The sequence below is a fragment of the Oncorhynchus tshawytscha genome, unplaced genomic scaffold, assembly GCF_018296145.1.
Source record: "Oncorhynchus tshawytscha isolate Ot180627B unplaced genomic scaffold, Otsh_v2.0 Un_contig_7215_pilon_pilon, whole genome shotgun sequence".
In the NCBI taxonomy this organism is placed as follows: Eukaryota; Metazoa; Chordata; class Actinopteri; order Salmoniformes; family Salmonidae; genus Oncorhynchus; species Oncorhynchus tshawytscha.
In genome coordinates, this window is record NW_024609573.1 from 155,185 (window position 1) to 175,524 (window position 20,340).

The following is a 20,340-nucleotide window of genomic DNA, read 5'->3' on the forward strand; positions in this document are numbered from 1 at the left end:
AAAATATATCTAGCCCATGAGCAAATTGGTTAGGGAACATTTGGCATATACCTCTTGATTTATCACTAGTGACAATTATGTACAAAATAGTCTATTTAAGATTCTAGAATCAGTTCTACTGGCAATACAATACTGTTTTTAGCATACTGCTCATGCTTCCTAATATATAACAAAGATGTTCTAGTTTCTGTTTCATAAGACGTCTTTGATTGACAGCTGTTCATGTTCTCGACTGACACATGTTGCACATGCGCACTTTTATTTAGGCCTACATTTCGTAAACTTCCGCCAATTTTCGTCATTGTCGGTATTCTTCGTGTGGATTTCGTGATTTTCCGTTCGAATTCGAGCCCTGTCGATAGAACTGATTTTCGTCGTCTCCCTCGTTCTCCGTGTTGTTGTTCATCTCGGTGACGCGACAGAGGTGTAGCCTGACGCGGTCTCTTACGTGTCGGTCTGAATAAAAGTGGAGCTCGGAGGACCCGGGAGTGACGAAGCGAGTCTGTGTCGGGTAAGCATCCGATGCGGAGAGGGGGATAGAAGAAAGCCCTGGTGTGTTGGAGAAATCGCTCCAAATCTAACAAAGAGATCATGGCGGCGGTGTTGCAGAGCCACACGATGTTGAGTCAGTCTACAAAGCTAGCCAGCCAGCTATGTGAGAATGGTACTGGAAAAATGGGAGTGAGGCTTGAGTCCTCGAGTAAAGATTGCAACCACAGTAATTAATAGCATCAGCATGTTGGCTAACAGACCTAGTTTGGCCATCTAGCTACATAGCCAGCTGGCAATCCACAAAAAAAAACATGTAGGTTCGAATGCCTAACTTGCTAAGCTAACTAGCGGTATAGAATGATAGCCCAGCCCAATAATATTTGGCTTAGCTACAGACATTTCCCTCCCAAAGAACTAGCTAACGTTAGCTTGCAAGATAGTCCGTCTGCAAACACAGCGTGGTTGTCTTGGATAAGCACACTACATTATTAGCAAACTTAGATAAAGACATCAATTAAAGTGTCATAGCTAGCCAACGTTAAATGAACCATATGCAAATGAATTGATTAAGCTAAAACTCTTGATTTTTACCGCATGGGACACATTTGTATATTTACGTTAGCTAGCTAGCAGCTATAGCTAGTTAGCCAGGTTGTCGATATTAGCTAGCTACCACATATTTAATATAACGAGCAACAATATGAACATGGATACATTTGGTTGAATTTTTTTCTTTTTTCTTATCTATTAGTATAGCTAGGCAAGTGTCAGCTAGCTACTGTTTTCTTTGTAGCTAACAATGCTATATACTTTGCTAGCTAACTACTTGGAAAAGGGCGGCAATAACAGGGTATCGTGTTAGGAAATGATGTACTGCATATTATACTGTAAATTGAAAATACACTTAACTAGTGTTGTCAAAATCATTACGTTCATGCAATGTTGGAACTTATTAGATAAACATTGAGCAACACATTTTTACCTTAGGAATGTTACTTATGGTTTGGAATAGTATCTCCCATACTTTCAGATAGTCACACGTAATACTGCATGTCTGGTGTAGCCTACAATCACTTAAACAAACCTGGTCTGGTATGAATAGACAGAGGCACAAAAGCCACGACCTGAAACATCAAAGTCAGTGCATAACATCACTTAATCAGTGCTCTCCAACCCTGTTCCTGGAGAGCTACCATCCTGTAGGGTTTCACACCAACCTTCTTCCTGGAGAGCTACCATCCTGTAGGTTTTTAGCTCCAACTGTAATCCAATGCACCTGATTCTAATAGTTAGCTGGTTGATAAACTGAATCAGGTTAGTTACAACTGGGGTTGGAGCGAAACCCTACAGGATGGGATCTCCAGGAACAGGATTGGCGTGCACCTACACTACTTTATCTCTCCAGAAACAGGGTTGGAGAGCCCTGAATTAAATCCATCCCTATACCAATATTTTACATTTTGTGTAAAAACGTACATTCACAGGCTCTCCAGAGTTCTCCACCCGCCATTCCAGCCAACTAAATGACCATGGAAGCGGGAGCCGATACACAGCAGGGTGGTGACACAGCTGTTTCTGAGTCTGAGGCCCAGCAGATCACACTGGCCCAGGTACAGTACCCTCATCAACATTGCCAGACACTTGAATCAAATTACTTTATTGATCCTCTGGTGGAAATTCTTTACGGGGCCCTACTTTTGGTGTACATGTATGAGTCTGTATGGTTGCGTTTACACTGGCAGCCCAATTCTGATGTTTTCCCCACCAATTTGTCTTGACCAATCACGTCATATCTTTTTAGAGCTGATATGATTGGTCAAAAGAAAGCTCAGAATTGGGCTGCCTGTGTAAATGCAGCCTATGCGTGTAGGGAGCCTCCATATGTGGGCTGCATTCAGCAGGGCACAACATTGTAGAATGTTCATAAATAAATATGTTGTGTAGAAGAGCAGAACTGTTCACTGACATGAAGAATAATCAATCACTTCTATTCATGGTCTTTGATTGTAACCATTATGTGGATTTTGGGCTCCTGAGTGGCACAGTGGTCTAAGGCATTGCATCTCAGTGCTAGAGGCGTCGCTACAGACCCAGATTCGATTCCAGGCTGTATCACAACCGGACATGATTGGGAGTACCATAGGGCGGCGCACAATTGGCCCAGCGTCGTCCGGGTTAGGGTTTGGCTGGGGTAGGCCGTCATTGTAAATAAGAATTTGTTCTTAATGACTTGCCTAGTTAAATAAAGGTTAAAATGATGGACCAGTTTCCCAGAAGCATCTTAAGGCTAAGTCCATCGTTAGAGCCATAGGATCCTGTTGTGCTAAAATGGACTTGGCCTTAAGATGCTTTTGGGAAACCGGGCCCTGGAACGAGCATGTATAGCCCACACTCATAAGCCTTTTCTAAATCTGCGTCTCTGCTGCAGGTGTCTATGGCAGCAGGACAGGTCTCCTCCAGCGGCCCCACAGTCACCCTGGTGCAGCTACCCAACGGTCAGACGGTTCAGGTCCACGGGGTCATCCAGGCCGCCCAGCCCTCGGTCATCCAGTCGCCTCAAGTACAGACTGTTCAGGTGAGCCCCATTCCTCCCTCCATTACAGTAGTCTATTGTGATATACATAGTAAGGCACATGCAATAGGCCTTGGTAGTAGGCAGCAACAGGTCTATATTTGACCTGTACTGTTGGAGCTTTAAGAATTTCACTGTAACCTTCAATTACATGTGTGACCCTGTGCATGTGACTAATGAACTGATCTAATCTATAGCAGAGAATCTCTCAGATGGCAGCTATTTGAGGGTTGGTGTGGGTCACATACAGTAATATAACAGATCAATGGAACATTATTGGATGTTGTGTAGGTATTACCGCATTTCCAATAAACTGCAGGGTGTCAATGTGCTTTGGTAATGAAATTTCACTTAATGTTATATCCCTGTAAAATGAATTACTGGGAGTTTTTTATATATATATTAGTGTCTGACTCTATTTTCATAGCTATAGTTTATTTGCCATTAGTCAGCAACTCCACACAAAATCATTTTCTCTGGGTGTGTGCCAGCTATGCTTTTTATTAGATTATGTTATAAAACCCATTTTACCAAGACAAGTATGATTCTTCATGTTCGGAATGGTTCGGTTGGGTCTTTCTCATTAACATATCATTAACATATCTAAAAAGTTGGATTTCATAACCTAATACATCTGATAATAAGCAGCAGTGCAAGTTTCCTGTAATGACTTTTGAGAATTTTACGTTTTGTGGTCAAAGTTGTTTCCGTGGGTCGCAAAAAAACTAAATTAGCATGAGACGAGCTGAAATAAATGTAAAAGGCTTTGGTAAAAAAAAAAAAAAAAATTGGGGTATATGCTTATTGCTCTGACATTTCAGAGCTACGCTTGTTTTTGTGAGGTATCTTGGGGAAATGACAGGAATTTTGAATGAATATGAAAAGTGGATATCCATCTTACCTCAGTTTCATGCCCTTTGGATTCTAGAAGAAAGATCAGTTCAAAAAAGTGATTTTCGGGAAAGTGATTTTCCAGATTTTTTGCCGCTTTTTTTTCTCTCTGGCCTCAATTGATTTAATCACCCTAATTCTGACCATCCTACAAGGGTCAAATCTTTCCAATGGATTATATTATTTTACCCATTGGTCAAAAAAAGTGTTTTTGATTGGACGCCCTATAAACTGCAACTCTTGTGTTTGACCCTGTCAGATTTCAACAGTTGCAGAGGATTCCCAGGACTCCCAGGAGTCGGTGGACAGTGTGACAGACTCTCAGAAGAGGAGGGAGATTCTGTCCAGACGTCCTTCCTACAGGTACCGCTCCTCCACAGGGCCACTGTCTCAGCCTCAGGGTGGCAGGAAAAAAATCCCAATCTGGCAACATGACTGTCATGTTGACTCAGTGTTGCCAAATTGGGATTATAAAAAAAAAAATGCAGATTGGGTGCCATTTTGGATCTGATTGGGCTGTGAATGAAATCTGATGACCAGTTGTTGACTGAGAGTCCGAGACATTGATTGGGATTGTTTGTTATCCCTTGCAGGAAGATCCTGAACGACCTGTCGTCTGACGTGTCTGCGGTCCCACCGATCGAGGAGGAGAAATCGGAGGACGACTCGACCCCCGCCATCACCACCGTTGCCATGCCCACATCATGCCCCATCTATCAGACGGCCAGCGGCCAGTACAGTACGTAACCCCTACCTATTCAATCCTCCGTTTTATCGCTCCGGGGGGGTCCTGTAGGTACAGATCTAGGATCAGCTTTCCCTCCACCAATCCCCTCTACATGGGAAAATGCTTAACTGACCCAAGATCAGCATCTAGAGACAACTTCACCCATACTCCAGTTTCATCATGGCCATATGTGAAGAGTGCCTGCTTGTTCTGGTTTGGACAAGCTTAGTTGGCTTTCTTACTTTATATTTGATGAGTAGTGTATGGTCAATGACTATAGTGGAAATAGGGTCATGTTCAGTAGGGAGAAATGTTTGAATGAAACGGGAAGGTTCTACCTGAACATGTCCAATAATGACAATGTTAATTTTCCGTTTCACTATGGTTTGCCTTGCTGAACATGACCGAGCAGACCGTAGTAATGTTCCTAACCTGACGATCATCCATTAACCCCCCCTCCTCTTCAGTTGCCATCACCCAGGGCGGCGCCATCCAACTGGCCAATAACGGTACAGATGGCATGCAGGGGATGCAGACCCTGACCATGACCAACGCGGCGGGCGCCCAGCAGGGCACCACCATCCTGCAGTATGCCCAGACCTCAGATGGACAGCAAATCCTGGTGCCCAGCAACCAGGTGGTAATGCAAGGTGAGAAACTCTTGGACCATGGGAGGCCCCAGCCTCAATCAAGTTTTAGTTCTTACTGGGTGCCTGTCAGTTGTTCTGCTCGTACATTCTAAACAGAACCGTTTTCCTGCATATGCAGTCACACAACAACACAAACAACTCCTGTATGCCCACAATTTCTTGACGTAAACACCAACACGTAATGCTACGATCCCTTCTGTTTCCCAGCTGCCTCTGGAGAAGTGCAGACCTACCAGATCCGTACGGCCAACACCAGCAGCATGACTCCTGGGATGGTGATGGCCTCCTCTCCCGCCCTGTCTGGCCAGGAAGGCCCAGAGGTTGTCGTCACCCGTAAGAGGGAGGTCAGACTGATGAAGAACAGGTAGGTGGAGTAGAGGGTATAGATACTGTTAACTAGGGTTGTGTTGATCACTTTAATGAAGGCTGTTGGGTGAAATGGTAGACTACATCCTATAATGTAGGTGTACATTTAGCATGTTGTTGATATGGAACTCCTATTTCTATACCTACACAATAAAGCTGAGGTAATGTTAAGTGAAAACATGAGTAACATGATGATCGTGTTAAGATTTGCTTGGCTGAGCCAGACATACTGTACTGACTCCGTGTGTGTGTGTGTGTGTGTGTGTGTGTGTGTGTGTGTGTGTGTGTGTGTGTGTGTGTGTGTGTGTGTGTGTGTGTGTGTGTGTGTGTGTGAGACAGGGAGGCGGCCCGGGAGTGTCGTCGGAAGAAGAAGGAGTACGTCAAGTGTCTGGAGAACCGTGTGGCCGTTCTGGAGAACCAAAACAAAACCCTCATCGAGGAACTGAAGTCACTTAAAGACTTGTACTGCCACAAATCAGAGTAGTGTCCCACCCCCATGTACAGAGACTCACCACAGAGCCATGCATCTGGCACCACCCTCCCCCAGTTATCCTTTTATTTTTAAAAAGCGCTACCAGTCTAGAAGACCTACAGAAAGAGGAAAAAGAACAAGAACACAATTTCTCCACTTTTTCACAAGTATCCCTTTAAAAGGATGACATGAGTACCCCTAAAAAGGATGGCCTCATGAGTACCCCTAAAAAGGATGGCCTCATGAGTACCCCTAAAAAGGATGGCCTCATGAGTACCCCTAAAAAGGATGGCCTCATGAGTACCCCTAAAAGGATGGCCTCATGAGTACCCCTAAAAGGATGGCCTCATGAGTACCCCTAAAAGGATGGCCTCATGAGTACCCCTAAAAGGATGGCCTCATGAGTACCCCTAAAAAGGATGGCCTCATGGGTACCCCTAAAAAGGATGGCCTCATGGGTACCCCTAAAAAGGATGGCCTCATGGGTACCCCTAAAAAGGATGGCCTCATGGGTACCCCTAAAAAGGATGGCCTCATAAGTACCCCTAAAAAGGATGGCCTCATAGGTACCCCTAAAAAGGATGATGAGTACTTTCCATCATGAGTACCCCTAAAAGGATGAGGTGGAGCACACTGTTTCTCCACCAATAGAATGGAGCCTCTAGTGGAATCTTACAGTGGTAGGTATTGTGTCTATCCACGACACCACTGCTGCTAACTAACCAGTAGTCCCCAGTCTCAAGATGTCAGATACCAGGAAAACACCAGCCGTGGAGGACTAGGACCCCTCTGCCCACCATGAACTACCCTATACAACTATTGAGTTTGGACCGTCACCTGGCAACACACGTTGAAAATGATTTTGGAAAAATGGTCATCTTTTTGAGTGCTACACTATTCAGTATTTAGGCTGATGATTGCTTTAACTCTTCTGTTACTTACTAACACTTTATGTGGACTGTAGATCCCAACCACTGTCAGATGAAATGTATTATCTTTGAGCTTGAGTTGGGTTATCATGTATTTAATTTTTCTGCTTGCCAACTTTTGTTATTCAGCATTGCTAAGTCGGGTGTTTTGGGGTAGGAGATGGATTGTCTGCAACAACTAACAGGCATTAAAAGGTAACCTCAGCGATATGATGTAGATGCAGAATGTAAACAGCATAGTGGGTCAATTTCCACAACTAAGAGTGTTGAAGCGTGAGGCTCAACTTCTCCGCTGTTTTGGTGCCGTGGCTACCACTACAACGTGAAGCGATACTGTGTGATGGCAAAGTGTTGCATCTCACTCATCTCAATATCTCCGGTGCTGCTCGGGGAGGAAAGTCATTTCGCTGAGTACCTTTTTAAAGAGTTGTGCTAATGTAAACTGAGCTACCACACAGCTGACAGGAGGAGTTGTGAAATATGACTGAAGGGTAGACTATGGGTGTTGTATAGTGTGCTTTTAGGCATTCATGTAATGTATACGATGTCTGAGGCAGTGTGTGTGTTTGAGTCTCCTTGTTTGTTTCTCCATGGCCTGAACAGGCATAAGGCATAATCATATTGGAGGATATCCTAACTTCCACTTAACTTAATCATGCATTGACATCAATGGGATTGTAGAGTGAAAGTTAGGATTAGCCCCACAATCTCACTTTTTCATCTGTTGTGCCTCAAACACTTCTGATAGAACAAGGGAAGAAGCATTTTCTATCATGTAGTTAGTTAAAAGGGATAGTTTGCTTGGATCTGCAGTGATGACGTAGACCTTGATTTTGGGATCCGTCGCTGACATTTAGACTAACAACTCATCAACAAACGTGGGATTACACCAGGGGTGCGTTCAGCAGCTCACAACAATGTGGAACAGATAAAAATGTTCAGCTAGAACTGTTTTGTAGAACAGACATGCCTTTCTGACATGTAAAATAAGGATTCATGTCAACTATATTTCTATCGGCAATGTTCCATAACATTTGCTTACTGAACCCGGTCTTCTGTTTGATTGGATAACGGAATGCCATATTGTATTATTTTGTTTTTACATAGCCATCTGTCATAAATAACATATGCATCTTATTTTTAAAACACTTGCCATTTCTGTTCATATTTTGTAAATGTATTTCTTAATGTCAGCATTCACTTGTATGAAAAAAGCAAAACAATTATATTACAGATTCTACTATTTGTTTTTGGCAGCTGTTAATAAATGTGTTTCTGGTATTATTTTTCAGATGTCTTAATTTGTTTTCAAATCCATTTTTATCAAAAAGGGATGAATGAAATTAAGACGATTACAATCACCCACAGTAGCTGGGTTGTAGCTCCATATTTTCTCCCTACTGGACACAACCCTGCATGAAACAAAACCATCCTCCATGAACCATCTCACTGACTGCCCATTCATGAGTAGTAGCTCCCTGAACCATCAATGATTGACAGCACATTGATCCATCCACTGTGATTCAAACCCCTCACATCCCCCATCAGTCACTGGTTCCTACAGATCTCTCCTTGCTGGAAGCTTCACAGCCTTGTAGATGTGAATGTCTCTTTCCTTGTCATAGTGCACCTCGTGTACTGTGAAGAGCTGCTTCAGCATGCTCAGGAAGTTAGTGTCTCGCTCGTAGCGGATCTTGCAGGCCAGTAGCACTACACTACTCTCTGAGCTGAGGTGCTCCATCGTTTGCAGTAATGATGGAAATGTGTCTTCCAGGTAAACAATGTCTGCTCCCAGCACTATGTCAAAGCCTCCTTTGGGATAGTGCTCCAATCCCTGGCCCCAGGTCAGTTCTGAGACATCCACTGCTCCTAGCTGATCCGGGGGAATGTTCTCTTTCACATTGGCTGCAAGGAAGCCCAAGGCAGGCTCACGGTCTGTGATGGTCACTTTTTTGGCACCTTTGGACAGAAGGCTTGCACGGTTAGCACATGTAAAAATGTGACTAACAATTAGTAGTTCTAACAGTTGAGCCTGATCCACACTAGGGCCAACCCAAACAGTTCTGGCTCTGATGGTTTATTTTCACATTGTCCTTTCCAGAATGGTTCCAGCAACTATATAGTAGTCAGGCCAGCCCACATCAGCTCAACTATATAGTAGTCAGGCCAGCCCACATCAGTTCAACTATATAGTAGTCAGGCCAGCCCACATCAGCTCAACTATATAGTAATCAGGCCAACCCACTTCAGCTCAACTATATAGTAGTCAGGCCAGCCCACATCAGCTCAACTATATAGTAGTCAGGCCAGCCCACATCAGCTCAACTATATAGTAGTCAGGCCAGCCCACATCAGCTCAACTATATAGTAGTCAGGCCAGCCCACATCAGTTCAACTATATAGTAGTCAGGCCAGCCCACATCAGTTCAACTATATAGTAGTCAGGCCAGCCCACATCAGCTCAACTATATAGTAATCAGGCCAACCCACTTCAGCTTGGTTGAAGCTTGGTCTCCTACCAGTTTCCCCTGTGAGTTCTTACCTAGAAGAGCTGCCACGATGCCCACCAGTCCAGTGCCTGCCCCCAGCTCGATGGCAACCTTCCCTGTCAGCTCGACCTGCCCCAGCTCCAGGTACATACACATCACTACCGCCTGACAGAGAAAAGAAAACATAGATGTAAGGAGATAACAGTATCGGTAAATTGTGGCAGAATCAATCGTACCATAGTTGGCTACATCTTTGTCACACTCAAGAAGACGAACCGTAATTCAACAGATGATTGAATAGTTCATATTGGAATAAAAAAAACTTTTTTTTTTTAAATGCTGCAAAGTATGTACAGTCGTACACCACGATGGTCACTCACTGCATCCCAGACGACAGCAGCTACTCCGAGTTTATTCCAGTCCTGGGTTAGTCTGACATTGTGGTCAGCAAAATGGAACTCTGCAGACGAATTATGTAGTTTTGAGAGCACGGGCAAATAATTCCCATCATATGGTACAAGCGCCATAGTCAAAAGAAGACCATAGAAATGTAATATAATATGTAACTTTTAGTAAGCTTGAAATTCATACCTCGCTGAACGATTTCTTATGAGGAAGTGGAAAAATCTATATTCTCGCGATAATAAAATCGTAGAGCTGACACTTGTCAAATGACAATGTTCACCAATCTCTGTCAAAGAACAATTATTAATCTTGGTAAACAGCCAATGGTAATTGACGTGCGTCAAAATGGGCCGGTCTTGAGGGCGTTCCTTCCTAGTTGGCTTTGGCTGGAGTGGGAATCAGCTGTTAGCAGGCTAGCTAGTCGTCTCAAATCTGAGCATTATACATTTCTGTGTACGGTGAACGACCATACCTAGAACATTTGCTGAGACGGAATTCGGCATATTCTCTGACTGCAATGCATCGCAAGAATAGCTAGATCAAGTGGACCGGCATAAATAGCCAGTTAGCTGACGCCTGGATTAGCGTTAGCCGGGTCTAGGGCTAGCTAGCAAACTACGTCTGGTTTATGAAGACCAGATTTATGTTTTTTAACGTATCAGCTGTCTAGCAGCTTCAGCTAGGCTTTTTAAAACCGAGTATAACGTGTTGCCATTAACGGTTAAACCGGTGTCCTAGCGTTGCCAGCCTTTGGATTAGTTTAGTGGTCAAGCCTGTATCTGGCCGACGTATCAATGCGCTACTCGCCATGCCTTTGCGCACACGCCCTGAAAAATATAGGGATTCAACTGTTCAGTTTGAATTGTGTGTTGTAGATATGAACCCCGATATGTGGCTGCTACTCATGTATTTAAAATTGAATGTGTCATTTTGAGACCAGACATCACTGACAGTGGTTCTGTCTGATGTTATAGACGAGTGGACTGTTCTTTCAGATATCTGGGGTGTAGTCAGTAGTAGGACTTTAGCAAATTGTTTAATCATGGGGGCTACAGTGTCATGCTGCATGTCCCCCGGCGGGAGTCCAAAACTTGCAAGGAGAGCAGTCGAGCTCGACGACTACCCAATAACCACCACTGGCGACGACGTAAGCGAGGACACCGGCACCTATCTGCAGCACATCAGCGATAGAGAGGTCCCGGATGGTAGGTGTACTTTTCGGATAAGCTGGAGTGGAGGGGTATACGTCATGGTCACGCCTCTCTGAACAGCCAAGACATGCATGAAAGGGGAAAGGAAGATATTGCTTGCTGTTAACGCACACATCACACATCAGTTTATGACCTGTTGCACTATTGATTGTTCAGTCATATTGGTTCAGCTATTCCAAGATATCCTGCAGAGTATCCAGCATTGCTTTTGCTTCAGCTATAGCCTGCAGAGTATCTAGCATTGCTTTTGCTTCAGCTATAGCCTGCAGAGTATCTAGCATTGCTTTTGCTTCAGCTATAGCCTGCAGAGTATCTAGCATTGCTTTTGCTTCAGCTATAGCCTGCAGAGTATCTAGCATTGCTTTTGCTTCAGCTATAGCCTGCAGAGTATCTAGCATTGCTTTTGCTTCAGCTATAGCCTGCAGAGTATCTAGCATTGCTTTTGCTTCAGCTATAGCCTGCAGAGTATCTAGCATTGCTTTTGCTTCAGCTATAGCCTGCAGAGTATCTAGCATTGCTTTTGCTTCAGCTATAGCCAGGTAGTTTAGTGGTTAGAGCGTTGGGCCAGTAACCAAATGGTTGCTGGATCGAATCCCCGAGCTGACACAGCCCCCCCCCCGCCCCCCGCACCTCTCTGACTCAGATGGGCTGAGTGAAATGCAGAAGAGCCATTTCAGTTGAATACAGTTGGAAAACTGACTAGGTATCCCCCTTTCCCAGAGTGTCATGATGTCAAGTCACAAGGTGCACCCCCAGAAGTAATGATCTGGAATCAGTCAGTATTATACTGAATCTCACTCTGTTTTCAGATACACATGGTGCAATATAGTTGGGATACGTGTGCATTTCTTGTGGTGTTGGTGATAAAATAGGTGTGTATTTCTTGTTTCTTTCAGAATTGGCGCAGGAGTCCAACCCATCTGATAATGCCAGAGCCAGCACAATCTTCCTCAACAAGTCTCAGACTGATGGTAAGTGTGTAGCGGTATTGTTAGATGGGTAAATAAAATCATTTTAGTTCTGGTGCCAGGCAGGCAGGTATTAACCCTGCTGAAAGGCAAATAATAGGATAGATGGTTCTGCTACCAGAAACGCACATCAGCAGAAGAGACTGTCTAGACTGAAGACTGTTGGTCAGATGGCAAATAGAAAGGATAAGACACCATATAAAACACATGTCACAGCACAGCGGTGACCCAACCAATAATACCACCTACAATAATAATGGCAGAGCAATTTAAAAGGCAACTTCATAGAAACAATTGACAAGAAAGAACCCACTCATAACCCTTAGAGAATTTGCAATATTCGGTATTACCTCCCAGTGAGGGGAGGGGAGGGTGGGTGTTCTACTCTTCTCGGCCAAATGTCAATAGTTCCACACCAAATCAATACAGTTCAAACAACAACCTCCCTTTAACTACAATGTCAACCCAAACATGTCTGGCAGGTCAGTAGTAGTCCAGCGCCACTGAACATCAAAGGGACCGCATTGGGGAGAAGAGGAGTGCTGCAGTGTAGAGCACAGAGAGGAGGGGGTCTTAGCTGTTGCACGGATTGTCTGTCGGATACACCTGATGGTTGGTTTGTTTGTCAAAGCTTCGCAACAATGTTGCTACCACTCCATGTGATCAATGACAGGAGCGCTCCCAAAAGATACACCCCCCACTTAGAGAGCCCACACCGGCGTTCCACCCCCCACCTAGAGAGCTCACACCGGCGTTCCACCCCCCACCTAGAGAGCCCACACCGGTGTTCCACCCCCACCTAGAGAGCCCACCCCCACCTAGAGAGCCCACACCGGCGTTCCACCCCCACCTAGAGAGCCCACACCGGCGTTCCACCCCCACCTAGAGAGCCCACACCGGCGTTCCACCCCCACCTAGAGAGCCCACACCGGCGTTCCACCCCCCACCTAGAGAGCCCACAGCGTTCCACCCCCACCTAGAGAGCCCACACCGGCGTTCCACCCCCACCTAGAGAGCCCACACCGGCGTTCCACCCCCCACCTAGAGAGCCCACACCGGCGTTCCCACCCCCACCTAGAGAGCCCCCCCGGCGTTCCACCCCCACCTAGAGAGCCCACACCGGCGTTCCACCCCCACCTAGAGAGCCCACACCGGCGTTCCACCCCCCACCTAGAGAGCCCACACCGGCGTTCCACCCCCACCTAGAGAGCCCACACCGGCGTTCCACCCCCCCACCTAGAGAGCCCACACCGGCGTTCCACCCCCACCTAGAGAGCCCACACCGGCGTTCCACCCCCACCTAGAGAGCCCACACCGGCGTTCCACCCCCCACCTAGAGAGCCCACACCGGCGTTCCACCCCCCACCTAGAGAGCTCACACCGGCGTTCCACTTCAACACTTTACAAAGTACGCTGAAAAATAAACAAGAGTTCTGCAGAGTTGCACACAGTGTCAAACTGCCGCGCCAACCGAGAGCTCTCCACAGAGCGCCGGAAGAGCTATCTTTATCTCCCCCTTCCTGACTGCTGATGCGCTCTTAAAGTGGCAGTGCACAGTAAAGGCTCCGTGCAGCATGTCGCCACAAGTGGCATGGGGATCTTCTATTTCTCATGGCTGTATCCTCTGGTTATCATGGAATGGTGCAGATAGAAATGTCATGAATAGAGTTGACATGATTTCTTATTCTACATGTCAGAGGGGCACGCTTGTTCTACGTAATATATTTCTTTATCTGAACGTCCCACAACGTTGTGCCATGCAGATCACGTCCCAGATCTGGTCTGGACAACAGGAGAGTCTGTCTAATGGTCACAGTCAGATAGTTATTCAACACGTTCAGGGAACTACCTGACCTAAGATATGTCTGACTTTTTTCCCCTCCAGTGCGGGAGAAAAGGAGAAGTAACTACTTAAGTAATCATCACGTGAGTAAATCTGTCCAGTCGAGTGTTACTATGGCTACCCATGGACATCCACTGATCCTAATGCAGAGATGTCAGGAAGTGACGCTATGTTTTTCCCTGTTCCATGGACTAACAACTACTCCCTTTTCCTAGACGTCTCCTGGGTTATCTAAAAAGTACAGCTCCTGCTCCACAATATTCCTTGACGATAGCACGGTCAGCCTGCCCAACCTGAAGAGTACAGTCAAATGGTGAGTCCTCCTTACCTCCACACACACGGCAGAGCAGAAAAGAGGCGGTCATTGTAAGGACTCACCGTCTTGTCTCTCTCTGTTCCAGTGTCACGTTGGCGATATACTATCACATAAAAAACAGGTAGGTTCTATCGGTCATTCATTTGATGAGGAAAACGGTGAGGAAAATGATATAGAGATGTGGTGAGGTAAATGGAGGAGTTTTGTGTTGATGATTTGTCATGACATGGTATCATGGTAATGAAGGTGTGTTGATTTGTGTGACATGGTATCATGGTAATGAAGGTGTGTTGATTTGTGTGACATGGTATCATGGTAATGAAGGTGTGTTGATTTGTCATGACATGGTATCATGGTAATGAAGGTGTGTTGATTTGTGTGACATGGTATCATGGTAATGAAGGTGTGTTGATTTGTGTGACATGGTAACATGGTAATGAAGGTGTGTTGATTTGTCATGACATGGTATCATGGTAATGAAGGTGTGTTGATTTGTCATGACATGGTAACATGGTAATGAAGATGTGTTGATTTGTCATGACATGGTATCATGGTAATGAAGGTGTGTTGATTTGTGTGACATGGTAACATGGTAATGAAGGTGTGTTGATTTGTCATGACATGGTAACATGGTAATGAAGGTGTGTTGATTTGTCATGACATGGTAACATGGTAATGAAGGTGTGTTGATTTGTCATGACATGGTAACATGGTAATGAAGGTGTGTTGATTTGTCATGACATGGTATCATGGTAATGAAGGTGTGTTGATTTGTGTGACATGGTATCATGGTAATGAAGGTGTGTTGATTTGTGTGACATGGTATCATGGTAATGAAGGTGTGTTGATTTGTCATGACATGGTATCATGGTAATGAAGGTGTGTTGATTTGTGTGACATGGTAACATGGTAATGAAGGTGTGTTGATTTGTCATGACATGGTATCATGGTAATGAAGGTGTGTTGATTTGTGTGACATGGTATCATGGTAATGAAGGTGTGTTGATTTGTGTGACATGGTAACATGGTAATGAAGGTGTGTTGATTTGTGTGACATGGTATCATGGTAATGAAGGTGTGTTGATTTGTGTGACATGGTATCATGGTAATGAAGGTGTGTTGATTTGTGTGACATGGTATCATGGTAATGAAGGTGTGTTGATTTGTGTGACATGGTATCATGGTAATGAAGGTGTGTTGATTTGTGTGACATGGTAACATGGTAATGAAGGTGTGTTGATTTGTCATGACATGGTATCATGGTCTGTGACATGGTATCATGGTAATGAAGGTGTGTTGATTTGTGTGACATGGTATCATGGTAATGAAGGTGTGTTGATTTGTGTGACATGGTATCATGGTAATGAAGGTGTGTTGATTTGTGTGACATGGTATCATGGTAATGAAGGTGTGTTGATTTGTGTGACATGGTATCATGGTAATGAAGGTGTGTTGATTTGTCATGACATGGTATCATGGTAATGAAGGTGTGTTGATTTGTGTGACATGGTAATGAAGGTGTGTTGATTTGTGTGACATGGTATCATGGTAATGAAGGTGTGTTGATTTGTCATGACATGGTATCATGGTAATGAAGGTGTGTTGATTTGTGTGACATGGTATCATGGTAATGAAGGTGTGTTGATTTGTGTGACATGGTAACATGGTAATGAAGGTGTGTTGATTTGTCATGACATGGTATCATGGTGCTGAACCTGACCCTGGTAATGAAGGTGTGTTGATTTGTTGACTGGTATCCTGGTAATGAAGGTGTGTTGATTTGTGTGACCTGCTGAACACCTGGTAATGAAGGTGTGTTTTGTGTGACATGGTATCATGGTAATGAAGGGTGTTGATTTGTCCTGCTGACATGGCCCTGGTAATGAAGGTGTGTTGATTTGTGTGACATGGTATCCTGTTGACACCTGGCCCATGGTAATGAAGGTGTGTTACTGTGACATGTATCATGGTAATGAAGGTGTGTTGACACCTGTGACATGGTATCATGGTAATGAAGGTGTGTTGATTTGTGTGACATGGTATCATGGTAATGAAGGTGTGTGATTTGTGTGACATGGTCCTGGCTGAAACACCTGGCCATGGTAATGAAGGTGTGTTACTGTGTGTCCTGCTGAACACCTGGCCCTGGTAATGAAGGTGTGTTACTGTGTGTCCTGCTGAACACCTGGCCCTGGTAAAGGTGTTACTGTGTGTCCTGGGCTGAACACCTGGCCCTGGTAGCAGTCTGGTGTTACTGTGTGTCCTGCTGAACACCTGGCCCTGGTAAGGTGGAAGAAGATACTATATGTCTGTGTGTGTGTGTGTGCACACCAAACCTCCTGTCAGACTGACTGGCCTGGCCCCTGTCACTTAACCTGTCCTGCTGAACACCTGGCCCAGGACTAACAGCGTGACCCTGAACACAAGCTATCTGTTTGTCCTGCTGAACACCTGGCCCTGGGTAACCAGTCTGTGTTACTGTGTGTCCTGGGCATGTTTGAACATGTTGTGGCTGGCCCTGAGTAAAAGAGACGCTTGTTCTACATAATAATCTATTGTCTCCTGCTGAACACCTGGCCCTGGTAACGGTGTTACTGTGTGTCCTGCTGAACACCTGGCCCTGGTAACGGTGTTACTGTGTGTCCTGCTGAACACCTGGCCCTGGTAACGGTGTTACTGTGTGTCCTGCTGAACACCTGGCCCTGGTAACGGTGTTACTGTGTGTCCTGCTGAACACCTGGCCCTGGTAACGGTGTTACTGTGTGTCCTGCTGAACACCTGGCCCTGGTAACGGTGTTACTGTGTGTCCAGCAGTGTCCTGCTGACTGTCTCATTTATTGTGTCCATTCTTCCCCAAGGTGTACCTGGAGCGTCTGCTGACCTACGCTGAGATGGACATCTGTCCCTGCAACTGGAAGCGTATCGTACTGGGAGCCATCCTGCTGGCGTCCAAGGTGTGGGACGACCAGGCCGTGTGGAACGTAGACTACTGCCAGATCCTCAAGGACATCACCGTGGAGGACATGTCAGTGTCCCTCTGTCCTGTCCACTCACCTGTCCCCCTGACTGCTCACCTTCACAAGTCACCCCAACCTTTAGGCATTAGATCTGAGGGTTGGATAGGTGTAAGCAAGAGGGACAACTACCATCATCCTTCCAGCTCTCCAATCCTCTCATATCTAAGTGCTTAGGGCAGGGGTATTCAACTCTGACCCTACGAGGTCTCGGAGCCTGCTGATATTCTGTTCTATCTGATCATTAATTGCACCCATCTGGTGTCTCAGTCCCTGATTTAGAGAGAAGAATATAAAAAAGCAGTGGGAAGTGGCTTGGAGGTCCAGTTGAATTTGAGGGGTGTCAGGGTAGTTTTAGGATTCAGGCTGTGGGTCTCCTGAGCCCCTGGAGTGGCATAAGGCCCCCCCTTCTTACCACTGGGCTTCGTGTGGCACATCCTTGTTCAAAGGACTATATTAATACAATATAATAGATTGATGCCGCTGACAAAGGTCTCCATAGAAGTGTGCAGGAATTTATTGTTTTGGCTCACCCAAGAGTGAACTGTGAATGAAAATATATAAATCTCAATATTATGAGGCACATTGTTAAATTTTAACGTTGCCATGTGGGTCAAAACTCATCTTATGTAAATCAATAAATTTTGATTTTGCCTTGCTGGCCAGGTACATCTCAAAAGTCTTCCCTCGATTCCTTGCGTCCTCAGTCCTCTCCCCAAGAACTCACTTCCCTCTGTTTTGAAAAGGAGGCTGGGAGAGTATGGAAGATAAGACTGCTGAGATTTACGCTCTACCCCTCTCTCTACCTGTACACCTCTCTCTCTCTACCTGTACCTCTCTCTACCTGTACCCCTCTCTCTACCTGTACCCCTCTCTCTCTCACAGGAATGAGATGGAGAGGCACTTCCTGGAGCTGCTTCAGTTCAACATCAACGTGCCGGCCAGCGTCTACGCCAAGTACTACTTTGACCTGCGCTCCCTGGCCGACGACAACAACCTCAACTTCCCCCTGGAGCCACTTGACAACCAGCGAGCCACTAAACTGGAGGTGAGGAGGGCTTCTAGGACAGCAGGAATGTTAACACTGCTACTTGGCAAGAGGAGAGTTGAATGGTTGTCCTGGTTGACTTGGTCCTGTTCAGAAACAACCCCAGCCCCTACTCCCCTACTATCATGTAGTTACTAAGTGTTGTGTTCCCAGGCTATCTCTGGGCTGTAATAAGTGTTGTTGTGTTCCCAGGCTATCTCTGGGCTGTAATAAGTGTTGTTGTGTTCCCAGGCTATCTCCAGACTGTGTGAGGACAGATACAAGGATCTGGGCAAGGTGACCATAAGGAGGTCCCTCAGCGCAGACAATCTGGTGGGTGTCCGAACCACCCACGCCGTGCTGTCCTAAAGCTGGACCTGCTACACACACAGGACAGGCTGAAGATGCACCGAAGGTCTTCCTAAACTAGACACTCACTGGCACCATCGACACACACAGCTGGTCCCAGATCTGTATGGTGGCAGCTCCACCACTGATACTTACTCATACACTCCAGATCTGCAAGAAGGGTTGGAGTGACTGACACCACACACTGACCATGGTGACGAAGCCTCTAACTACCCTGTGGTGTAGTTTGGCGCACGGACAGACAGATGGTGACGTAGGACGGTTTTCTTTGCTTACTGTGTAGGCCCTTTAGCTGGGAAATGTATCGGTTTTTAATTGAACATATTTTCAGTTGCTGTTTATTTCAAATAAACCGTAATAAACTATCAAATATGTGTATGGTGTCCATTTCTAGATAAGCTGCGTGATGTTATGGTGTCAGTTCTGGGTTTACTTTAGCCTGTCTGGAGTGTCAGCTGGGTGGGGTTGGTAGTTCTGGGTTTACTTTAGCCTGTCTGGAGTGTCAGCTGGGTGGGGTTGGTAGTTCTGGGTTTACTTTAGCCTGTCTGGAGTGTCAGCTGGGTGGGGTTGGTAGTTCTGGGTTTACTTTAGCCTGTCTGGAGTGTCAGCTGGGTGGGGTTGGTAGTTCTGGGTTTACTTTAGCCTGTCTGGAGTGTCGGCTGGGTGGGGTTGGTAGTTCTGGGTTTACTTTAGCCTGTCTGGAGTGTCGGCTGGGTGGGGTTGGCAGTTCTGTGGTTTACTTTAGCCTGTCTGGAGTGCCAGCTGGGTGGGGTTGGCAGTTCTGGGTTTACTTTAGCCTGTCTGTGGTGCCAGCTGGGTGGGGTTGGCAGTTCTGGGTTTACTTTAGCCTGTCTGTGGTGCCAGCTGGGTGGGGTTGGCAGTTCTGGGTTTACTTTAGCCTGTCTGTGGTGCCAGCTGGGTGGGGTTGGCAGTTCTGGGTTTACTTTAGCCTGTCTGTGGTGCCAGCTGGGTGGGGTTGGCAGTTCTGGGTTTACTTTAGCCTGTCTGTGGTGCCAGCTGGGTGGGGTTGGCAGTTCTGGGTTTACTTTAGCCTGTCTGTGGTGCCAGCTGGGTGGGGTTGGTAGTTCTGGGTTTACTTTAGCCTGTCTGTGGTGCCAGCTGGGTGGGGTTGGTAGTTCTGGGTTTACTTTAGCCTGTCTGTGGTGCCAGCTGGGTGGGGTTGGTAGTTCTGGGTTTACTTTAGCCTGTCTGTGGTGCCAGCTGGGTGGGGTTGGTAGTTCTGGGTTTACTTTAGCCTGTCTGGAGTGCCAGCTGGGTGGGGTTGGTAGTTCTGGGTTTACTTTAGCCTGTCTGGAGTGTCAGCTGGGTGGGGTTGGTAGTTCTGGGTTTACTTTAGCCTGTCTGTGTCAGCTGGGGTTGGTAGTTCTGGGTTTCAGCTGTGGTGCCAGCTGGGTGGGGTTGGTAGTTCTGGGTTTACTTTAGCCTCTGTGGTGCCAGCTGGGTGGGGTTGGTAGTTCTGGGTTTACTTTAGCCTCTGTGGTGCCAGCTGGGTGGGGTTGGTAGTTCTGGGTTTACTTTAGCCTGTCTGTGGTGCCAGCTGGGTGGGGTTGGTAGTTCTGGGTTTACTTTAGCCTCTGT

At 46.0% G+C, this 20,340-nt stretch overlaps 3 protein-coding genes across 5 annotated transcripts; 2 read left to right on the forward strand and 1 right to left on the reverse strand.

Moving 5' to 3' along the window:
• Positions 1–331: 331 nt before the first annotated feature.
• Positions 332–8,380, forward strand: LOC112236481 (cyclic AMP-responsive element-binding protein 1). 3 transcript variants are annotated; one of them, XM_024405073.2, is made up of 8 exons: positions 332–511; positions 1,977–2,102; positions 2,921–3,067; positions 4,215–4,318; positions 4,549–4,694; positions 5,150–5,332; positions 5,540–5,696; positions 6,038–8,380. In XM_024405073.2, exons 2-8 carry the CDS (start codon positions 2,016–2,018, stop codon positions 6,180–6,182), a joined length of 969 nt encoding a protein of 322 aa, XP_024260841.2. In that variant the 5' UTR covers positions 332–511; positions 1,977–2,015; the 3' UTR covers positions 6,183–8,380. The 3 variants fall into 3 exon arrangements, with proteins under 3 accessions (XP_024260841.2, XP_042171914.1, XP_042171915.1); XM_042315980.1 differs by lacking the exon at positions 332–511 and adding an exon at positions 518–664; XM_042315981.1 differs by lacking the exon at positions 332–511 and adding an exon at positions 518–655.
• A 20-nt stretch (positions 8,381–8,400) lies between these two features.
• On the reverse strand, positions 8,401–10,221 carry mettl21a (methyltransferase 21A, HSPA lysine). The gene is made up of 3 exons (XM_024405072.2): positions 9,969–10,221; positions 9,642–9,753; positions 8,401–9,058 (listed from the first exon to the last, which is right to left on the reverse strand). Exons 1-3 carry the CDS (start codon positions 10,113–10,115, stop codon positions 8,658–8,660), a joined length of 660 nt encoding a protein of 219 aa, XP_024260840.1. The 5' UTR covers positions 10,116–10,221; the 3' UTR covers positions 8,401–8,657.
• Positions 10,222–10,351: 130 nt separating this feature from the next.
• LOC112236485 (cyclin-Y-like protein 1) lies at positions 10,352–19,113 on the forward strand. The gene is made up of 8 exons (XM_042315979.1): positions 10,352–11,198; positions 12,101–12,175; positions 14,058–14,098; positions 14,231–14,328; positions 14,417–14,452; positions 17,165–17,356; positions 18,231–18,393; positions 18,625–19,113. Exons 1-8 carry the CDS (start codon positions 11,036–11,038, stop codon positions 18,739–18,741), a joined length of 885 nt encoding a protein of 294 aa, XP_042171913.1. The 5' UTR covers positions 10,352–11,035; the 3' UTR covers positions 18,742–19,113.
• The last annotated feature ends 1,227 nt before the right edge of the window (positions 19,114–20,340 follow it).